This window comes from Pelodiscus sinensis, chromosome 1, assembly GCF_052426305.1.
Source record: "Pelodiscus sinensis isolate ZL-2025 chromosome 1, ASM5242630v1, whole genome shotgun sequence".
Taxonomy (NCBI): domain Eukaryota; kingdom Metazoa; phylum Chordata; order Testudines; family Trionychidae; genus Pelodiscus; species Pelodiscus sinensis.
In genome coordinates, this window is record NC_143052.1 from 346,695,246 (window position 1) to 346,715,157 (window position 19,912).

General features: G+C 46.8%; 1 protein-coding gene across 2 annotated transcripts in view; it reads left to right on the forward strand.

Annotated features, from left to right (window-relative positions):
• LOC106732314 (disintegrin and metalloproteinase domain-containing protein 20-like) overlaps window positions 1-19,912 on the forward strand; it is a 104,419-nt gene that overhangs the window by 46,697 nt on the left and 37,810 nt on the right. For both annotated transcript variants that reach the window (XM_025186913.3, XM_025186920.3), the window contains 2 exons: window positions 4,367-4,445; window positions 19,284-19,441. In XM_025186913.3, coding sequence (XP_025042698.3) covers window positions 4,367-4,445; window positions 19,284-19,441 — 237 coding nt within the window. The remainder of the gene's footprint in view (window positions 1-4,366; window positions 4,446-19,283; window positions 19,442-19,912) is intronic.

Sequence of the window (19,912 nt, forward strand, 5' to 3'; positions counted from 1 at the left end):
TTTTTAAGGACATCAGAGGCAAGAAGCAAGTACAAAGATGACTGCGAAGAATTATAAAAAGATCTCACACAACTGGGTGACTGGGCAACAAAATGGCAAATGAAATTCAATGCTGATAAATGCAAAGTAATAAACATTGGAAACATAACTGCAAATGTACCTACAAAGTAATGGTATCTAAATTAGCTATTATAATTCAGGAAAGAGATCTTGGTATCATGGATAGGTTTCTGAAAGCATCTGCCCCATGAGTAGCAGCAGTCAAATAAGCTAACAGAAATTTGGGAACCATTAGGAAACGGATAGCTAATAAGAGAAATTATTATAATATCACGATATAAAATCTGTGAGAGACCCTCACCTTGAATACTGTGTGTAGTTCTGGTCAACCCACTCCGAAAAGATATGTTATAATTGAAAAAAGTGCAGAGGACAGAAAAAAAATATTAAGAATATGAAACCGCTTCCATATGAAGGCAAATAAAAAATATTGGGGATGGGTTAGCTTAGAAATGAGATGACTAATGAAGGCTATGATAGATTTCTATAAAATCATAAATGGTGTGGAGAAAATGTTGTTTATCCCTTCACATAACTTGAAGGGATCACCTAATGAAATTAACAGGCAGCAGGTTTAAAATAAAGATAATTTACCATTTCTTCACATAACCCACAGTCATCCTGTGAAACTCATTGCCAGATGATGTTGCAAAGGCCAAAAGCATAAGTTGGTTCAAAATAATTATATAAGTTCATAGTGGAGAAACCCAACAGTGGCTATGAGTTAAGGTGATCAGGGATGCAATTGTTCTGCTCACTTGCACGGATGCATCTGGTACCAGCCACTGTTCAAAGACAGGATACTGAACAAGATGGACCTCTGCCTAGTCTGTGCCATGTGGCCATTTTTATTGTCTTACATACCAACAACTAGAGTAGGAGTAGTCAGAGCAACAGCTCCGTCATCTCAAGCTTGAGTGCCAGGATTTTTTGAAGGCAACTTCTTGAATCAAATTACCTGTCAGATATCCTCTAGCAAAACCAGATGCTAGAAACACATGGGCTTCGTCTTGAAATAAGGGATAAGGGATCTTTCGGAAAAGGCTTTATTTTTTGAAAGATCAGCATCTAGACTGGTGCTTTTCTCCGACAAAGCTCCATGCCGAAAAAAAGCAGCAGCCATTTTTATGCTAATGAAGAGCGGAAGATTTAAACCCCTGCTTCATTAGCTATTGCGATATGTCTAATTTACATCCCTTTTCCGAAAAAGGGATGTAGTCTAGATGTAGCCCTGATGTTTTATGGCTTAGGCTACAAGCTGGTTGCATCTGTATGCTGTTATCAAACATTGCAAAGTAGACTTCATTGACTGGTAGAAGATAAGACTGGAAGGAAACTCAAAAAGTTGGCTAGTCCAGTCTGTTTCAGTCAAGGCAGGACAAAGTAATAACTAGAGCACTGGTGTATGTTTAACCTGTTCTTAAAAACCTCCAGTGATTTTTTTTCCATCCATGAATTTTATGTGCACCAGTAATGAGGTGATGTGCACCATCAGTAGAAACAAAATGCCTAGATATATATTTTTCAAAATTACCATAGGTATGAAAGAATATTAAAGCCAGGGCCAATTAACAAGATGCACTGCTACAGGGCTTGAAGGGTAGCTCTGAGCTGTGGTACGGGATTAGGATGTGGAAGGGAGTGAGTGCTCCAGCTGGGGGTGCAGGCTCTGATGTGAGGCTGGGATGAGAGGTTTTGGGTGTGGGAGAAACTTCTGGGCTGTGGCTAAGGGGGTCAGAGTATGGGTGAGGACTCAGGGCTGGGGTAGGGAATTGGGGTGCAAGAGAAGACGTGAGGAGCAGAATCCAGGGAAGCTGATCTCAGGCAGCTCTGGGGAAGTGGCTGGCATGTCGCTCTGGCTTTTACATGGAGGGGTGGTTACAGAATCTCCACGTGCAGCTCCTGCCCCAAGTGCTGCACCCACAGTTCCTACTGGCCACAGTTCCCAGCCAATGGGAGCTGCAGAGCCAACAGCATGGGTCCCTCTAGCTGCCCCTCCACCTATGAGTTGGAGAGACATGCCCGCTGCTTTTGGGGAGCCATGTGGAGCCAGGAAGGGAACTTGCCAACTCTGCTGCACAGTCAGACTTTTACCAGCCTAGTCAGTGGTACTGAATGGAGCCACCAAGGTCCCTTTTTGACCAGGTGTTCCAGTGGAAAACTGAACATCTGCCAACCCTATTAGGCAGCTGGAATAATCCGGAGGTGCATGGCACCTGATGGTCTCTTTTGGGGCTGTAGAGGGAACGCTGCTGTGTTCCCTGAGTTTTCAAAGGTAGTCACTAATGAGACAGCTCCTCAGTCAGTTTCTTGAATATTCTTGGATGTATTTCCTCAGGCCCTGCTGACTTGTAGAGATCTAATTTGTCTAAGTAATTTTTAACTTGTTCTTTTCCTATTTTAGCCTCAAATCCTACCTTATTTTCACTGGCATTCATAATGTGCAATGGCTATTCATTTTTTTTATTAAAACGGAAACAAAAAAGTCATTTAGCATTTCTGTCATTTGTCCCCCACCTCTCTCCCGTTGAGTAGCAGGTCTAGCCTGTTCTTGGACTTCCTCTTGCTTTTAATGTATTGGTTGATGATAAACCCGTGCAAGTGATCATGTTTCTGAAAACAGTTTAATGGCCCCTTTTCTATACTACTGTAAACAAGTTCCCCAACAGTGAAGGCAATTTGTGTGAGATCATCACATATAGCTTGGTATAGCTAAACTGGGAGGTGTACCAAATCACACCAGCTAAGTTCTGGCCCTATGTATATGAGAATGGGACAACTGCTCTCTGATTATGTATATTTATCCTAATTAAAGTGATTAATATTTTAATATGGAATCACATAACTAGCTACAATTTTAACATGGTCACCAGTATTCCTTATAAGGTGAGCACTTGGATGGTCACTCAGGAGATTCAAATGCTGCCCAACCGATTAGCAGAGTGCCCACAGCTGGGTTTTGTGTTTCTATTGGTGGTGCATAGAGCCGGTCCAAGGTGCGGGCTGACCAGGCTACTGCCCGGGGCACCCCATTGTAGGGGGCACCGCACGGGGCTGCCATACCGCATGAGGGCGGGGCCACGCATACACCGGGCACCCTTGGGTGGGGCTGCGCATGCACCACGCTCCTGGGGCCCGGAGCACATGAATGGCTCAGGCTGGCCCTGGTGGTGCACATTTGTACATGTCTCAGTACACATATAAAAATTATCCCGCAAGTAGGTGGAAAATATACATACATGGATAGAAAAGATTAGAGGGAACATTGATTGTCACTGCTGCCAGTGAAATATGTTTCAGCAGAGATGTTTCCAGTTCATTCTTAGGGGCAGACTTTTAGTCAGTAAGACATGTCTACACTTAAATACTGGTTAAATGAATAGTCGAATAACCTCATGAATTCTTATCGGTTAGTCGACTATTCTATAGTCCCCGAGGGCAGGGCTGGCAGCCAGTGCTCCGGCCTCACTCCTGAGGAGCCCCCTGACACTCCACGCTGCTGCCTCTGTATCAGAGGCAGCAGCACGGGGTGGCAGCAGCCCCTGTCTAGTGGTGGGAGGGTCTGAGCTCCCAGATCCAGCGCGAGCCAGAACTGAGCCAGGCTGCCTGCCCACCCAGCTCCTAATATACTTTAAATGCAGAGCTACAGGGGGGGTAGGTCCTGGACCCATCGCAAGCCAGGACTGAGATGAGCTGCTGGCCAGCCTGCTTAAAAAATTTACTGGTGGTGGGGGAAGGGGGAAATGTGTGTAGTCTATAGCAATATCCTATAAGCTTTTGCTTGTTGGTTAATCGGTTAATCGATTACACTATTACATCCCTAGGCTACACTAGCGAGAAGTTTGACCTTCCAGATGTCGATCTTCTATCATTCGATTTAGCTGTTCTAATGTAGACCCATATAATGAATGCTGAAAGCAGCCCCTGATGGCATCGTCATTCTGTGAGGAGTAAGGGAAGCTGACAGGAGCATGTGTTCCCATAGGTCTCCCGCTGTGTGGACACCTCCACACCTCAGTGTAAGGTAAGCCAACTCCAGCTACACATTTTGTATAGCTGGAGTTGCGTACCTTAAAACTGATCTGCCTAGTCTAGTATAGAGCAGGCCTAAGGGACTCTGTATTGGTGGGTATTTATGTTACGAAAAGATGAATATACAGGTAAGAATAAAGTGTCTTCTTATAGCTCTAACCATAGGTTTATATTATTACTCTTTATATTTAGACTGGATGCATTTATAGCTGTAAAGAACAGATGAATATTAATGGAATAGTCTATATCTTTTTTTCTGTATTTTGTATTACAGTGGTGGAGCTTATGAATATGATGGATATTCATATGGAGACAATCTCTGCACTAATTTTCCCTCAGTAGCTACTGTCAAAGTATGTGAAGTATATTTTGCAATACTTACACTTTAAAAATTGATAATTTAATTAATGCTTTGCTAATACAGTCCCCGGGTTACATGGATCCGACTTACATCGGATCCCTACTTACAAACGGGGTGAGGCAACCCCGCACTAGCTGCTTCCCCCCAGCAGACAAGGGAGACGCGAAGCTAGCGCCACCCCCCAGCAGACCAGGGAGACGCAGAGCGGCTTTTCTCAGTAGACACCTCAGCTTGAGAATAAAGGACTGAGGGAAGTGAGGTGTGGGAGAATAAAACTGTGCTCTAGATAAATGTTTGGCTAGAGTTTCCCCTACAATATGTACCAGTTCCGACTTATATACAAATTCAACTTAAGAACAAACCTACAGTCCCTATCTTGTACGTAACCCGGGGACTGCCTGTAATTCAGTTCATAGATTTTAAGCATAGAATGATGGTTAAGCTTCACATTCTGTATATTACATACAATTTAATTAAGATATCCCTATATTAAGCACAGTAACTTGAGTCAGACCAAAGCATTTCAATCCTCACAAGACTATTGTGTCCTCAGGGAACCTGTAGTTACTTAGTTAATTGTATATAGTTAGAGTTCTTTTGTCGTCCTTTGATCTTATCTACTAAAAAAAAAAAAAAAAAAAAAGGAAAAAAGCAAGCCTCTTAACACCTCACTAAAGCCACGGCTTGCAGCGGCTCCCTGCAGTTACCAACTGCGGATAAGTTTAAAAAAACAACAACAAAAAAACCCTCTCAGAAGGAAGCTGATAAACACCATGCCTGGATCTCTGGGCTTTAAGAAATGTAGCCTCTGCAGTGAGCCAATGCCTACCTCAGATGGGCATTCTCTCTGTATACGTTGCCTGGGGGAGAGCCACACTCCCCATACCTGTGGGCATTGTTCAAAAATGACAGCCTGTACTCGGCGTGACAGAGAGATGAGGCTCAAGATGTTTCTCCTCGATAAGGCACTGGACCCCAGGGCAGAAACCTTCAAACAGAGGGACAGAACCCCTAAGAGACGGATTTCCTCCCCGGACTTAAGGGAGAAAAGGCTAAGGATCTCCCCAGCTAGATCCCTGCCACCCGATATATTGGTGGTGGGTGATTGTGCTCCCTCTGAATCTGTCCCACGATCCTCTTCATCGGGATCAGGGACGAGGGAGAATAAGGCTGTGGCGCCTCAGAGAGCGCATTCAGCATTGGACACAGCCTCGGTGCCGGCAAGCACAGCCTCTGCTAAGAAGCAGCCGGCACTGCACTGCTCCTCAACAAAGCCCCGCGAAAAAGCCTAAGGCTCAAAGACCTCTACCGGCACCAGCATCTCAGCCAGCAATGTTGCCGGCGCCGAAGTCAGCTGCAGTGCGGGCAACCGGTGTGCACCGGCACCGCTCTCCTCCCCACAACAGGCAGCTGTTGACAGGAGCATATCCCCTACTGTGCCTCCTGCATCTGGGAAAACCTCTCCCGTGCCGTCATCCCCTCAGCCAACTATGCAGATGCCGCGTGGAGCTTGTCAGTTACAGGCAGCCCCGGCACCGGGGGAGGCAGCGTCCCAGCAACGGCTGACAAGCGTACCGGCACCAGAGCAGCAGCCAGACCTACGAGCTCTTCCCCAATCAGAGGTGCCTGTACCAGTTCAGGGACGGAGCATGCATCTTTCTCCTTCCCCAAGATTTTCACCTGGCCCCTCTCCTCCAGGAGGGCATGGCTCGCCTCGGCATCATGGGTACCGACGTAACAGTCCCGGGCATTATACTTATTACAGAGGGGACTCTCCTTATGGCCACCCCCATTATAGGAGCTGCTATAGACGTCCATCCTATTCTCCATCATGTGACCGTTCTTATTATTACATTCCACACAACGGGCATGACAGACAAAATACTAGCGATAGATCATCTAGGTGCTCATCTCCTCGTCCATCAAGGTGTTATTACAAATGTCATCGCTCTCCTCCGTGCTCACCACAGTCACACTCCCGTCACTATGACTTCCAACGCCCTTTGCGCTACAGTTCACCATTGGCGAGGCACTCTCCAGTGTATCAGCACTGTGACCGGGACCTGGCTTCTCCCTCACGCAGTTGAGCGGGAACATCACGTCACTCAGACCTGGAAGATGGCCAGTTGTCTGACCAGGATGATCATCAGTCTGAAGACTCAGCCCCTGGCCTTTCACCTTCATTTTCACATGTGGCAGTCTCTCCCCCGGACTCATCCCCACCGGATGATTTTAAGCAGTTTCAGGATTTATTTAAGCGGGTGGTGCAATCCCAGGAAATACAGATAATGCAGTCCCAAACGAAACAACACCGCCTCTTGAAGAATTTGCACCCCAGACAGAGTGCAAAGATGGCCATTCCTATCGATGAAGCCATTATGGAGGTGGCCGACACAATTTGGCAGACACCAGCTACGGTGGCCTCAACTTGTCGCAGAGCTGATAAACAGTATTTTGTTCCATCCAAGAACTTGGAATTTCTCTTCAACCATCCTCAGCCAAACTCCTTAGTGGTGGACGCCTCCCAGCAGCAGGCCAAAGCACCACAATATAAGACTACACCTAAAAAATTGGACACATTTGGCAGAAAAGTTTACTCTTCAGCAACCCTTCTTTTGCGTATCTCTAATTATGTAGCGCTATTATCGACCATAATTTTGACAACTATGAGAAAATATCTCAGCTGCTCCAATACCTCCCAGAGAGCAAGCGCCCCCTCTTAAAATCCCTAGTGCAGGAGGGTTTTACGGCATCCAGGGCGAGTCTACAGATCTCCTTGGATGCAGCAGATACAGCAGCTCGAACCACGGCAACTGCAATAACAATGAGGCGCTCCTCTTGGTTGGCCTCCTTGGCAGTCCCAAAGGAGCTCCACACAAAAGTCGAGGATCTCCCCTTCGATAAAAACAAATTATTTGCAGAGAAAACGGATGAGATACTCCATTCCGGGAAAGATTCTCGGTTGACGCTCCACACCTTGGGAATGTATACACCTCCCTTTCGGTGCAAGAAGTATTACCCGTATCAAAAACGGTATAATTATCCTTATCAGAGGCAACAACAGCAGCAGCAAGGCCAGATCAATCACGCCAAAGACAGCGTCCTCAACGCAAACGGTCCCAACCATTCCGCTCAAACAACCAGCAAAATCCCAAGCAGCACATTTGATGGTTCAATCGATGGCTTGCAACGACTACCTTCTGTGATGGCTCAACAACAAAGACAAAACATTCCTCTGTTTCACCATCGACTTCGACCTTTTTGAGACCAATGGACGGCAATTACATCAGACCGTTGGGTATTACAACTGGTGGCATCTGGGCTTTCTATCCCCTTCATTACCATACCACCCACAAATCCCTTTTCAGGGACCCCTTTCACGAGAGCCGCTTAAAAGAAGAGGTACAGCGTTTGCTCTCCGTAGGAGCCATAGAGCCCGTACCCCTCCAGTTCAGAGGAAGGGGCTTCTATTTGAGGTATTTTCTCACAGAGAAGACCAGAGGATGGAGGCTGATCCTCAACCTGAGAAAACTGAACAAATACCTCTGCCATCAGAGGTTCAAGATGGTCACTCTTGCCAAGATATTACCGTCACTAAAGAAGGACGATTGGTTCGCAGCCCTCGATCTACAAGACGCCTTCTTCCATATAGCCATACACCCAGCTCACAGGCGTTTTCTCCGTTTCACTATCGGCAACGAACATTTCCAGTACCGAGTGTTACTGTTTGGCCTTGCCTCTGCCCCCAGAGTGTTTTCAAGAACTCTGGCGGTAGTAGCAGTGCACTTGCTACGCAAGAATGTAATCATATTTCCGTATTTGGACGACTGCCTCATAAAGGGCAGGTCCAGTCAAGAAGTCCAACACATGGTGATGCTGGTCAGACAGACATTTCGCTCGCTTGGCCTCATAATCAACGACAAGAAGTCTTCACCGGATCCCATGCAAGCTATACATTTCATAGGCACACGCCTCGATTCCATCGCGTCCCGTGCATACTTACCCCAGGAGCGCTTCCAACTTTTGCACGATCTAACCACAGTAGTCATCCAGGCACCTACGGTTACGGTACTTTCCTGTCTCCGCCTTATGGTCCATATGGCCGCTACCACCTCTGTGGTTCAGCACGCCAGACTTCATTTCCGTTGCCTTCAACATTGGTTGACTTCTGTGTACATCCTGGTGAAGCATTCCATGCACAAAGTAGTAACTCCTACTCCTCTAGTTCGCAGATCTCTGAGTTGGTGGTTGCATCCAGGAAATCTGCTAGCAGGAGTTCCGTTCAAATGCCAGCAACTGTCGAACCAGTTGACTACGGATGCCTCCCTCTTGGGCTGGGGAGCACACATCGGAGGTTTCTCCATACAGGGCAGATGGGCCGCACTGGAGGCCCTCTCCCATATCAACCTCCTAGAGCTGAAAGCCATATTTCTCACTTGCAAGCATTTCCATTCACTGATAGCTGGAGCACCCGTCCGCGTACTTACGGACAACATAGCAGCTATGTACTACATCAATCGGCAGGGAGGAGTGCGATCACGTGGATTATGTGCACAAGCAGTCCGCCTATGGAACTGGTGTATAAGAAACCGTACCAATCTGGTAGCATCATACTTACCGGGTACGAGCAATGTCACGGCAGATGCCCTGAGCAGAATTTTTCCTCAGGATCACGAGTGGGAAATTCGTCCTGACATCCTGGAAGACATTTTCCGGTTCTGGGGGATGCCACAAGTAGACCTCTTCGCGACCTACAAGAACAAAAAATGTCATCTTTATTGCTCCAGAGGGGGCATGGGAAAGGACTCTCTGGGCGATGCGTTACTAGTCCATTGGACGGCAACTCTACACTATGCATTCCCACCAACAGTGCTGATCCTGAGAGTAATTCAGAAAATCAGAGAGGATTCAGCCCATGTCATTCTTCTAGCGCCAGCCTGGGCAAGACAACCGTGGTATCCATTTCTCCACAGAATGTCCCGATTACCACCACGCCCCTTACCTCTCCTCCCAGACCTCCTCTTCCAGAACCAGGGATTACTGCTTCACCCCAAACCAGAGAACCTTCACCTGACAGCGTGGTTCATAAGTGGTTCGGGGTAGACGAGCAACTCTGTTCAGAAGCGGTAAAGACTGTATTGTTGAACAGCAGGAGGCAAACCACAAGAAGCTCTTATGTGGCAAAATGAAAGAGATTTGTGGTTTGGTGTGGCGAAACTGACACTCAACCGCATTCTGCACCAATGCATACGATCCTTGATTATATTCTATCTTTGCACCAGTCGGGTCTCTCTATGTCTACCCTACGGGTTCACCTCTCTGCAATTACCGCCTTCCATTCTACCATCGGAGGTCATTCAGTATTCACTCACCCTATGACAAAAAGGCTGCTTAAGGGGATAGCTAATCTTAAACCCCCACGAACGCCCATTCCTCCTTCTTGGAACTTGGATCTGGTACTTGATGCATTAATGTATCCTCCTTTTGAGCCTTTAGCCACCACTTCGTTACCAATGCTCAATAGCTAGGTGGTGTTCTTATTGGCCATTAAATCCGCCCGCAGGGTCAGTGAACTGGCAGCGTTAATGGCAACACCAGCTTACACAATTTTTACCAAGGACTCAGTTACTCTTCGTACTCATCCAGCCTTTATTCCTAAGGTCACTACGAAATTTCATGTTAACGAACCAGTCGTTTTGCCTGTTTTTTATCCTAAGCCCCAAATACTTGAAATCGGGACTCCTTGCTTCATACCCTAGATGTACGTCGAGCATTGGCGTTCTATATAGACAGAACACGGGCCTGGCGTAAGACTGATCGATTAATAGTGTCTATAGCAGATCGTTCCTAGGGCAATGCATTGTCCTCCCAACACCTCTGTAATATCATAGTCTCCTGTATCACCATGTGCCATACAATGCAAACAAGCCACTCCAGACTGTACCTAGAGCACATTCGACGAGGGTGGTAGCAACTTCCACTGTTTTTGCCAGGGGAGTTTCTCTGCCGGAAATCTGCAGAGCAGCCACATGGTCTTCCAACTTGACTTTTATGAACCACTACGCAATAGTGCGCAGATGGATACCTGAATCTTCAGTGTCTTCAGCAGTGCTTTCAGTCATTGATAAACTGGAACTCCGGGAACGCACCGGGAGCACTGCTACGAAGTCACCATGAGTGGAGCACCCACGGGGACCACTCAAAGAGGAACGAGAAGTTACTCACCTTGTGCAGTAACGAGGGTTCCTCGAGATGGGTCCCCGTGGGTGCTCCACGCCCCACCCTTCTTCCCTGTTCCGGAATTGTTTTCTTGTTCTTTGTACCCTTACAGATACGGAACGGTGAGAGGAACTGACAGGGAAGCCGGGTGCGTGCGAAGATCAAAGAGCGCGAACAGCGCGAGCTGCACCCTGCGCACGCGCACCCGGCTGGAAACAGCTATACAAAGCATCCGAGCTGCGGTGCAGGACGAGCCCGACACCATGAGTGGAGCACCCACGGGGACCCATCTCGAGGAACCCTCGTTACTGCACAAGGTGAGTAACTTCTCGTTACGGCTTAGGACCTCCCACAGCATTGGGGAGTCCATACTGGCACTCCAGTCCTTACACTGCCACCCCCAATCTCCAACTGAATTTCTGTGGGCTAGCGGCCCACAACCAAAAAAAGGTGTGCGGGTCTCTTTCTAGTAGGCCACGTGGATACACAGGCCTATATCACATCATTCGCCCGATTCCATATGCAGTGTCTGCAAGGTTGGCTCCCCTTGCTTTACTGGCTAAACAGATGCCATACAAGGTCCAAGATGACTGTTCTCACTAGAGTTCTCATCTCCTTTACTTCTTCTTCAAGCAGTGCTCCACTGTGGGTGTCGGGCTTGTCCTGGTGCCACAGATCGGAAATCTTTTCCAGCCGTTGTCCACCAGACCACCAGAAAACATGCATGAAGCGCGTCTCATGCCTTTTCGTGCCGTTTGTGTGTACGTGGTCCAGCTCCCACCAGTTCCTCCAGACTGTCCTCAGCCATGGACAGAGTGAACATTCTCTCCCTCACATCCTGTCAAGATTGAGAGAGAGAGTATATTTGTTAGTTCATAGTTCTTACTTGTATTTAGTTAGATAGTCGTAGTTAAAAAAAACCTTCCTGTTAGTGTAGTTTTTCTGTAAATAGTTAGGCAAGATGCTGGGATCACCTGACTTCAAAAAATGTGGTGCTTGCCATGAGGCAATGCCTGCCTCCAATGGCCATTCCCTCTGTATTAGATGCCTTGGGGAAGGCCACATCCCACAGAAATGTCTCCATTGCTCAAAGCTCCCAGCCCGAGCAAGAAGGGACAGGGACATGCGCTTAAAAATGCTCCTTTTTGACAGAGCATTACAGCCACAAAGTACTGATCCCCAACCACCTCAATCCTCAGGGCCCACAGACTAGCCCAAGAAGATGAAGAAGAGGCTGCCTCCTTCCCTGTCTCTTCCTTGCGTTGGTGACAAACCAGGCACCTCAGGCACATCCGCTACATGCGGTCCTGAGAAGCCTAAGCAAAGCCGAAGTAAGTTGGCACCGAGCCCATGAGTATTGGGCTCCGCTATCTCGGCCACTCTGCCGGTGTCCCGTTCAGCACCAACAGCACCTACGGCCTCAAGAACATTGCCTACCCTCAGACACTCCCCGGCACCGGCATGCCCGCCAGCTCCGAGCCACTCGCCGGCACCGAGACGTTCCCGGGCACCAAGTCGCTCTCCTGTACAAAGGTGTTTGCCAGTACCGACTTGTCTCCCGGCACTGAAATTTCGCTGGAACCGAGGTGCTCGCTGGCACCGAGATGCTCACCGGCACTGAAGCACTGATACTGAGGCACTCCCCAACACTAGGATGCCCCTTGGCGACTAGACACTCACTTGTTCCACCTGCTACAGTTGCAGTGGAACTCATTCCTCACACTGCAATTTCTACTCCAACTTCCTCCCCGCCTGAGCAGATTATGGAAGGGTCACCCAGGTCACCCACTTTATCGACCCATTCAGACTATTACAGATGATCATGTTATTCCAGATCGCCATACCGCTATCACCGGTTGTTATCGCACCATCGCCGTTCATACTCCCTCATCGGCAGGTGGCATCACCCCTTTCACCTCACCATTCCCATTCCTCAGTCATCGAGGAGCACTCACAGCCTCCCCCATCTTCAAGGCCACCAACACCATCGGGGGTCCCACCTCATCATCCTAGGAACGTACAGCAACCTCCTTCTACGCAAAAGGGTATTCAAGGTCAATCTCCTACGGACCAATCCTCTTCGTCCCCAGACGATGCAGTCTTCCAGGGTAACACCTCTCCTTCCGACGATCTGCACCAATTTCAGGAGCTTTTCAAAAAAGTCGTGGACAGTCAGAGGGTGCAACTGGGAGAAGTACAACAAAAACATCACCATCTCCTGCTCAATATTAAACAATCACACCAGGTAAGAATTAGGCTACCACTGGATGACACTATCCTTGAAATAGCAGACGACATCTGGCAGCTACCAGCATCTGCTCCACCCACCAACAAAAAGGTGGACAAAAAGTACTTTGTCCCCTCAAAAGGGATGCAGTCTCTTTTTACTCATCCACAACCTAACTCTTTGGTTGTAGATGCAGTACAACAGAAGGCAAAAACACCCCTACACAAACCCACTGCTGCGGATAAGGATAGTGAACGTCTGGACTTGTTCAGCCGAATAGTATATTCTTCGGCAATGCTGACATTGTGGATGGCTAATTATTCAGCATTATTGGCTAACCATAATTTTTATAATTACGTCAAACTTGTACTGCTTCTAGACCACCTGCCTAAAGCCAAACGAGATATCCTAAGAGCAGTAGTGCAGGAGGGATATGCAGCCTCCAGGACGGCTCTACACATAGCCCTAGACACTGCTGACACCGCGGCACGTACAATAGCTACCTCAGTTGTCATGTGCAGGGTGTCCTGGTTACAACAGTCATCTGCCCCCAAAGATCTCCTGTTGAAGGTTGAGGTCCTCCCCTTCAACAGGCAAAATCTATTTTCAGAAAGGACGGACCAACTATTCCATTTGGGGAAAGACTCCAGGATGACCCTTAAGACACTTGGAATGTACACACTGCCTTATTGCCAGAAAAGATACACTCCATACAAGAGACAGAGACCCTTCCCACATCAACCACCAGCATACAGACCTCACGAGCAACAATTAGGCAGACAATGCCAGCAGAGGAGGCAACCCCCACCGAAAGCGTCCACCCACCAGACCACCAGGCAATAGGTTTGACGCTTCGGTCAAGGGACTGAGAACCATTTCTATCATCGATCCCGCCTGTGCTTCAAATACGGTCTTCCATCACCGTTTGAGACCTTTCCTTCAACGCTGGACCCATATCACGACCAACAAATGGGTCCTTCACACCATTCAGCTAGGCTACACCATTCCATTCGCATTGCTACTCCCCCATCCCCCCCGCCCCATCCCTCTTCAGGGACCCATCTCACGAGCCCCTGCTCAGGCAGAAGGCTATTTGTCTACTCACTATTGAGGTGATAGAGACGGTCCCAGATGAATTCAGGGGCAGGTGATTTTATTTCCGATACTTTCTAACAGAAAAGACGTCAGGGGGCTGGAGGCCAATATTAGACCTCCGGAGTCTCAATCGGTACCTCCAGAAACAGCGATTCTGCAAGGTGACTCTAGCTATGATCATCCCAGCACTTCAGGGCGGGGACTGGTTCACATCCCTCAATCTTCAGGACTCTTATTTTCATGTGGCCATCCACCCGGCCCACAGAAGGTTCTTAAGTTTTCAAATAGGCGCAGACCATTTCCAATACAAGGTCCTGCCTTTCGGTCTCTCGTCCGCTGCAAGGGTTTTCTCCAAGACCCTACCTGTAGTGACGGCATACCTTTGCCGCCTCGGCATAATGATTTTTCCCTATCTCAATGACTACCTAATCAGAGCCCCGTCGTCGATAGAGGCACTCCGTGGATGGATATTCAGTATTTTCACATCCCATGATGAAAAGATTCATGAAGGGAATGGCTAACCTATTTCCACATCACACACAACTGGCGGATCCTTGGGATCTTGAGATGGTCTTGAATGTACTAATGGATAAACCCTTTGAGCCTTTAGCAACGTGTGACCTCCACACCCTTTCCATGAAAGTTATCTTCTTGCTTGCAATAACTTCATCAAGAAGAGTTGGCGAATTCGCCGCCTTATCAGCTTCATCGCTGTATATGGTGTTCACCCCCCAAGAGGTCATACTACACCCACAACCGCGTTTTCTCCCCAAGGTGAACTCACAGTTCCATATAAACGAGCCAAAGGTCCTGCCCACCTTTTACCCCAAACCATATCCCTTGCTGGAACAGTCACGTCTACACATTCTGGACGTAAGATGAGTGCTGACCTTCTATACTGAAAGAACTAGACCATTCCAGAAATTTAACATGCTTCTAATAACAATGGCAGAACGTTCCAGGGGCCACCCACTATCCATACAACGCATTTCCTCGATTATCGTCGAGTATATAAGGAGATGCTATACCCTGTGAAATAATCATTACCATTAACAACAAGAGCCCATTCAACTCGAGCGGTAGCAGCCTCCACCACTTTCCTCAGAGGAGTACCGCTGAAGGATATTTGCAGGGCCGCTACATGGTCATCGAACTTCACGTTCACCAGACATTGTGCTATCTCCAATCTCCTCATACCAGACTCTGCGGTGGCATCAGCGCTGCTATCCACGGTTATGGCACGGTAGCTCCGAACCCTCCTTCCTCACGAGCTACTGCTGTAAATTCACCTACAATGGAGCACCCATGGGACACTGCTCGAAGAAGAAGAAGAAGTTACTCACCCTGTGCAGTAATGATGGTTCTTCGAGATGCGTGTCCCGTGGGTGCTTCATGACCCACCCTCCTCTCCTCTTCGGAATATTTCTATTCTTACGTCTTTCAGACCAAGAGGTTCAGGATAAACTGGTGGGAGTCGGATCGCGCACACACAAACGGCGCAAAAAGGCACAAGCTGCGCTTTGCGCATGTGCGGTCCGGTGGACTACAGCTGGAAAAGATCTCCGATCTGCAGCGCTGGGACAAGCCTGACACCTACAGTGGAGCACCCATGGGACATGCCTCTCGAAGAACCATCGTTATTGCTCAGGGTGAGTAACTTCTTCTTCTTAGTTGAAGCCACACAAAATCATGGGGGGGCGGGGGCTTCTGTCAGCCATTCCGCAAACAGGAAATAGTGACAGACACCTTCCTTATGAGGTGGGGCACTCACCTGGACTGCCACACCAGATGGGGTGCCTGAACACTGCGAGAGGCCAGGCTATGTATAATCTCATTGGGACTAAGGGTGATCCAACTTGCATTCAAGGCTTTCTTTCCCCTCATACACTCGCTCCAAGTACAGATAATGCTGAACACTATCACTACCCTGATGCATATAAGCAAACAGGGAGGAACAAGTTCTCATCCCCTTTGCCCGGAAGATTTCAGACTTTGGAATTGGTGTATCAGACACCACATCAAGATATATGCCACATACCTTCCAGGTATTCACAACTCCTTGGCAGACAAACTAAGCAGAGGCTCCTCTGCAGACCACAAATGAGAGAACTACAATCCTAATCAATCCTAATCAAGATATTTACACAATGGGGTACTCTTTTATGGGACCAATTTGTGTCCCAGATGAAAGGAAATGAGTGATGCTCTCCTGCTTTCCTGGATGGATTGCGTCAGATACATTTTTCCTCCCTACTCTCACAAATCATAGTGAATATCCTTTGCAACATTCTCATAGCACCTTACTATCCCAGACTATTCTGTTCACAGAACTTCTAACTTTGTTCCTCTGCCCACCTAACCATTTCCAGATCTCCTAATCCAAGGGGAGCGGAGGATCAAGCACTCCAACCCAAGATCTCTCCACCTCATGGTCGGGTGATTGGATGGGCATCTGAATTAAATGGAATGCTCATGTTCCACCCTCCTTCAGCAAAGTGGAAAGGATTCTACAGAACCTTTTACCTAACCAGATGGAGGCCCTTTTTGACCTATGGATGTCTCCACTATGTTTGCTGGGTACTGTTGGCATTCCAATTGACCTTCTGAAATCCGTGAAGTCTTTAGGTCTAGCTCTTATTTTGCTATGGGTATACCTAGCAGTTATTAGTGCCTTCTTCCCTCCAGTCTTTCTCACCAACTACTGTATAATTTCTGAACTGCTAAATCGGGTCCTTCACACTAGTTATTAAAGCTACATCACAATGGAGCCTTATCCTTGTCCTGTCAACATTCCCAAGTCTGGCCTTCAAACTTATGGCAACAGAAGAGTAAATGAGTTAGGATCCATCTCGGCAGACACTCTCTGTATAGTGTGTCACAGAGATAAGGTTTCTCTTCAGTTATATTCCCAGATTTCTTCCCAAGATTGTTTCTGAATTCCACAATACACTTACCTGTATCTTCCAGAAACCCCATGCTGCTTCTGAAAACAAGCGACTTCACTCCCACAGTGTCAGGTGCCCATTAGAAAAATCTCAGCCCTTCTATTGCCATAGCAGAAAGACTGCATGGGCAAGCCATATTTTCCCAGAGATTTCTAAGTGGGATCCTGGATGCATCTTCAAGTGCTACAACATAGCAAGAATTCCCCCTCCCCCAAGGCATGACAACTCACTCCACATGAGCATAAGCAGCCTCCACAGCATCCCTATCTGATTCCCTGCTGCAGGACATTTGCAGGGCAGTGACTTGGAGTTCTGTCCACACATTCATGGCACACTACACTGTAATAGAAGACTGACAGCAGATAAAGTAGGAATGGAAGGTCACCCATGTGTAAAATACACATAGGAATCATCACTCGAAGAAGAAGCAATGAGGATTACTTGCTGTAACTTGAGGTTCCTCGACATATATTGTCACTCTCTGTATCCCACCATCCCCTCTGCTTTGGGGCCTGTTGGGTTTACAGTAAAAAGAGGAATTGGAGAGATATAGTCCCATTCTGCCCCTCATCCCATCAGTCAGGAGCACAAGGAAATCTATTTCCCATATCTCCAGAGGGTAGCCGAGTTAGTCTGTACAGGATAAATTTAAAAAACAACTGGTCTGGTAGCACTTTATAGACTAACAAAACATATGCTGCTCACTGGACACTGTTTTGAAGAATTTCTGGGCTGGAGCACATGGTGCACATTCGTATCCAGATGTGGAGCACAGATAGGGACTGTACATCTTGAAGAACATCCAGTTACAGTAATTTCCACTTATGGGCTTGATATTGAGGAATTATTGATTAAAATTCTATGGTTTCGGGACTCTTGCCAGAGCTAGGCATATCACCTGTAAGTGGTTCCTTTTTTCCCCCTGTTAAAAGGATCAAAGACAGTAGTGTGAAGAAAATCTTCCTTCACCTTGAAAGTTATTTTTAGGAGTTCTGCAGTATTCTAGAAGGCTTTGTCTACACTGCAGCGTTTTTGTAGACAAGAGATCTTCTGCAAAAACTTCTCATGCAAAAGCATGTTCACACCTCAAAAGCACATTGCAAAAGCAATGTGCTTTTGCACAAGAGAGCGTCCACACTGCTTGGATACTCTTGCACAAGAAAGTTCTGATTGCTATTCACAGAATGGCCATCAGAGCACCTGTGCTTTTTCTGATAGGCTCTTTTTGCACAAGAAACCCCTGCGGAGCATCCACACACACCTTTTTGTGCAAGAACTCTTGAGCAAAAAGGAGTTATTCCTCATAGAAAGAGATATACCTACACTTCAAAAAACCCTCTGTTCTGCCATTTTACTATAAATTTTCTTGTGCTAAAACATGCTTGAGGTGTGGACGCTCCGTGGGTTTTTGCACAAAAACCTGGTAGTGTAGACATAGCTGAACTGTGTTTGCAAATGATATTCTCCAGTGTATTCATGAACTCACACAACTCTTAGGCTACGTCTAGACTGCAAGCCTCTTTCGAAAGAGGCTTTTTCAAAAGTATCTTTCGAAAAAGCCTCTTTCGAAAAAGAGCGTCTAGACTGCAACCAGTACTTTCAAAAAAGCAAGCCGCTTTTTCAAAAGAAAGCACCCAGGCAGTCTGGATGCTCTCTTTCGAAAACGCCCTGTTTGCATTCAAGAAGGCCTTTTTTCGAAAGAGCACTTTCGAAAAAGGCGTTCTTCCTCGTGAAATTAGGTTTACCGCCGTCGAAAGAAAAGCCGAAGCAAAATGCAGGACAATGTAGCACTTTAAAGACTAACAAGATGGTTTATTAGATGATGAGCTTTCGTGGGCCAGACCCACTTCCTCAGATCAAATAGTGGAAGAAAGTAGTCACAACCATATATACCAAAGGATACAATTAAAAAAATGAACAAATATGAAAAGGACAAATCACATTGCAGAACAGGAGGGGGATGCAGGGGGGGGGGGGAGGAAGGAAGGTAAGTGTCTGTGAATTGATGATATTAGAGGTAGGGAGAGTGGGATGTTTGTGAGTTAATGGTATTAGAGGTGATAATTGGGGAAACTATCTTGGTAATGGGTGAGATAGTCTTGGTAATGGGGGATAATTGGGGAAACTATCTTGGTAATGGGTGAGAAAGAAAAGCCGCGTTCTTTCGATTTAATTTCGAAAGAACGCGGCTGTAGTCTAGACGCAAGTGAAGTTTTTTCGAAAAAAGGCTACTTTTTTCGAAAAAACCCTTGAGTCTGGATACAGCCTTAAAGTTTGTCTTTGTAATGTTCATATATAATTAATAACTCCTTCTTGTCTTTGTGTTTTGTCTAACTGCGTACAGGCAAGATCTAAATCAGTGCTCTATGATGCAATCAGTGTTGCACATGAGATGGGCCATTCTCTTGGCTTCACTCATGATAATTCTAAGAGAAATGTAGCTAGAGGCTGTGTGTGCAAATGCATCAGAGGAGGAAAATGTGTCATGTGGTCACATGCTTCGTGAGTAATGCTTGTTTTTAAAATTGTAAATACATTTGTGACTTTTGATAAGCTCATCTTGGAGAATGATTCCTTTTTTTCTACAAACTCATTGCTTCTGATGTACATGGGGCAGGATAGTCCTTCCTCTATTTTGCATATTATGTAATGGGACAGAATAGCAGTTGAAAATGTTCTTATCTTCAATTACTGACTCCTCTCCTTTTCCTTTCCATGTGGCTAGTTGGTTTCAATTTGACAAATAAGTTAAATTCAGGAGTCTTCTCTGAATCAGGTAATATTTTTCTCAAGGCCTGCCTGTAATACAAGTTGGAGCTCCTTGTGTCACTTCTTTTTCATCTGTTGTTACTGGTAAATATTGTTTAATGTAAGTTTGTTTATTGAGCATTAATTCTTCGTCGAGAGGCATCCCTAGGAGTGCGCTACATGAGGTGTTGAGTGCCCCAGCACTTCTCGATGGATTTTTCTCAA